This window comes from Gracilinanus agilis, unplaced genomic scaffold (genome assembly GCF_016433145.1).
Source record: "Gracilinanus agilis isolate LMUSP501 unplaced genomic scaffold, AgileGrace unplaced_scaffold1342, whole genome shotgun sequence".
NCBI lineage: Eukaryota > Metazoa > Chordata > Mammalia > Didelphimorphia > Didelphidae > Gracilinanus > Gracilinanus agilis.
This window is the reverse complement of record NW_025344054.1, coordinates 1-1,942: the sequence shown is the minus strand read 5'-3', so window position 1 is coordinate 1,942 and position 1,942 is coordinate 1. Positions and strand designations below refer to the sequence as shown.

Here is a 1,942-nt window from a genome sequence, read left to right as displayed (position 1 = left end):
GAGAGAGAGAGAGAGACTAATAGTCTAATTGACTTTCTCATTCCTATAATCATATGGCAGACCATCCGGTAATAAAATCACCCTAAACCCAAGAGGATATGGGGTCAGCACAGTAGCCCTTTTGATGCAGCTGCTCATCCTGGTGAGGAAGGTGGGTGAGAGCAGGCCTTGTCTCAGGCACCTGACATCATACCTGATATAATAGACGCCCTTTAGAAATGCCAGAGGGATTGAGTTGAAGGTCCCATATGTGTCTCTAGAGTACTGTCTGGTGCCAGGAAGACCTGGGTTTGATGGTGGCCTCAGATACTTCCTGGATGTGGGACTCTGGGAAAAGAATTTCACCTCTTGAGGCCTCCATTTTCTCATTTTGAAAATGGGAATGGGGATACTCAGAGCACCTATTACACTAGATTGCTTGCTGGAGATAATACATGCGTGTAAACTATTCCACAGATGCCAGCTATAATTATTAGGTGAGGGCGGGAGGAGGGATGGCGCTGGTCTAGAACAAATACCATTCCTCCTCAGCACCAGTGTGTGAGAAGAAAGTCTGATATCTATGGAGAACATATAAGACAGGCTCTGGGGCAGGGGACAGGGAGTTACAAAGAAGAAAATGAAATAGTCCCTGCCCTCCGGGAGTTTACAGTCTGCCGAAAGGTCACCGTGACGAATCAGTTGGACAGAGGGTCACTCACCTGACAACTGGCCCCAGAAGTATAAGATGCATAAACAGCAAGAGAGGCTTATCTTTGGTCAGGTCCCTGTGTACAAAAATGAGGGTCAGCTGGTCCATGATAGAGGCGATCAGGAAGAAGACCATAGTGTAGGCCATCCAGTGAATCTCATTGCTCGTATGATAGACTCTAGCTATGTACAGGGCGGACGAAGCCTCTCCACAGTAGAGGAATGTGGAGAAGAGAATGCTATACGGAAACGTGCAGCTGGTCTTGGTCCCTTGGATAACTGCCTCTGCCTCTGGTTCTGGCTCTGCCTCTGGTTCTGGCTCTTGTTCTTGCTTTTTCTCTTGCTCGATTGATTGGTAGATATTCGCTTCCTCGATGCTCTCAAAAATTGTGTCCATCCCAAAGCTCCTGGGCACCCTTGGGCGCTCCTCTTTGGGCCTCAGGGATCCCAATACTTTCCGAACGGAAGCAGAGGAGACATTCTTGAGCCTTGAGGATGACTCTAAAATGTTAATGAGTTGGAAGAGGGACCTCCTGTTCTCCCTAGGGGAGTTAGTCCTGCTGAAGTCTGGGAAGTAGGGGATAGGGATATGTTTTTTGCTTGGGGCTGCCATGGTGGTGGTTGCTGTAGGTGCTGCTGCTGCTGTGTGGGTTGTCCGGAGATCCGGGGATCACCCAAGTCAGGATCCCTAGAGGGCTGGAGAAAATCTGCCACCACTAACCAAGGACCTCTCTCCTTCTTCACCTGTGTAAAGCAACCATGCAAAGCCCAGCTTCCTGTGGCCCACAGAGAGCAAGGAGGACCCCAGGGTAGATCAAGTTCAAGGTTTCTGCCTCCTCCCTAGTGGCCCTGGGGAAGAGTGTAAAAAGTGAGCAAGGGCAGGAAAGGAAGAAGGCTGAACTCAGGGCTTTGACAGGTGAGTGACTGGCGGATGCTTCAGTGCCCTGGGCCTTGAGAGACACCGCTCATCTCCATTGCTGTCTTGCTCCCCGACGATCTGGGACTGCTTCCTGGGTCTTTGAGTTTCCTTGTCCCTGGACAAAACGTGGCTGCCTGGGCAGAGCTCCAGCTGCTGGGAGAAGGGGCTTCCAGACCTCGAGCCCTCTGATGGGACGGGCAAGCAGGAACAGGTGTCCTAGGGCCAACTCTCTGAGGAAAGAGACAAAAAGAACAAGATGGGAGTGAGTGGGAGAGGGGAAAGAGGCTGTCAGAAGGGGTGGGAGGCAGAAGCAAGGGTGGGGGGGGCAGGGGG

At 51.4% G+C, this 1,942-nt stretch overlaps 1 protein-coding gene across 1 annotated transcript; it reads right to left on the bottom strand.

Moving 5' to 3' along the window:
* Positions 1 to 701: 701 nt before the first annotated feature.
* On the bottom strand, positions 702 to 1,303 carry LOC123254051 (XK-related protein 2-like; the record flags this gene model as incomplete). Its single annotated transcript, XM_044683124.1, has 1 exon — positions 702 to 1,303. A coding segment is annotated over exon 1 (602 nt), but the record flags the coding sequence as incomplete, so codon positions are not given.
* Positions 1,304 to 1,942: the final 639 nt, after the last annotated feature.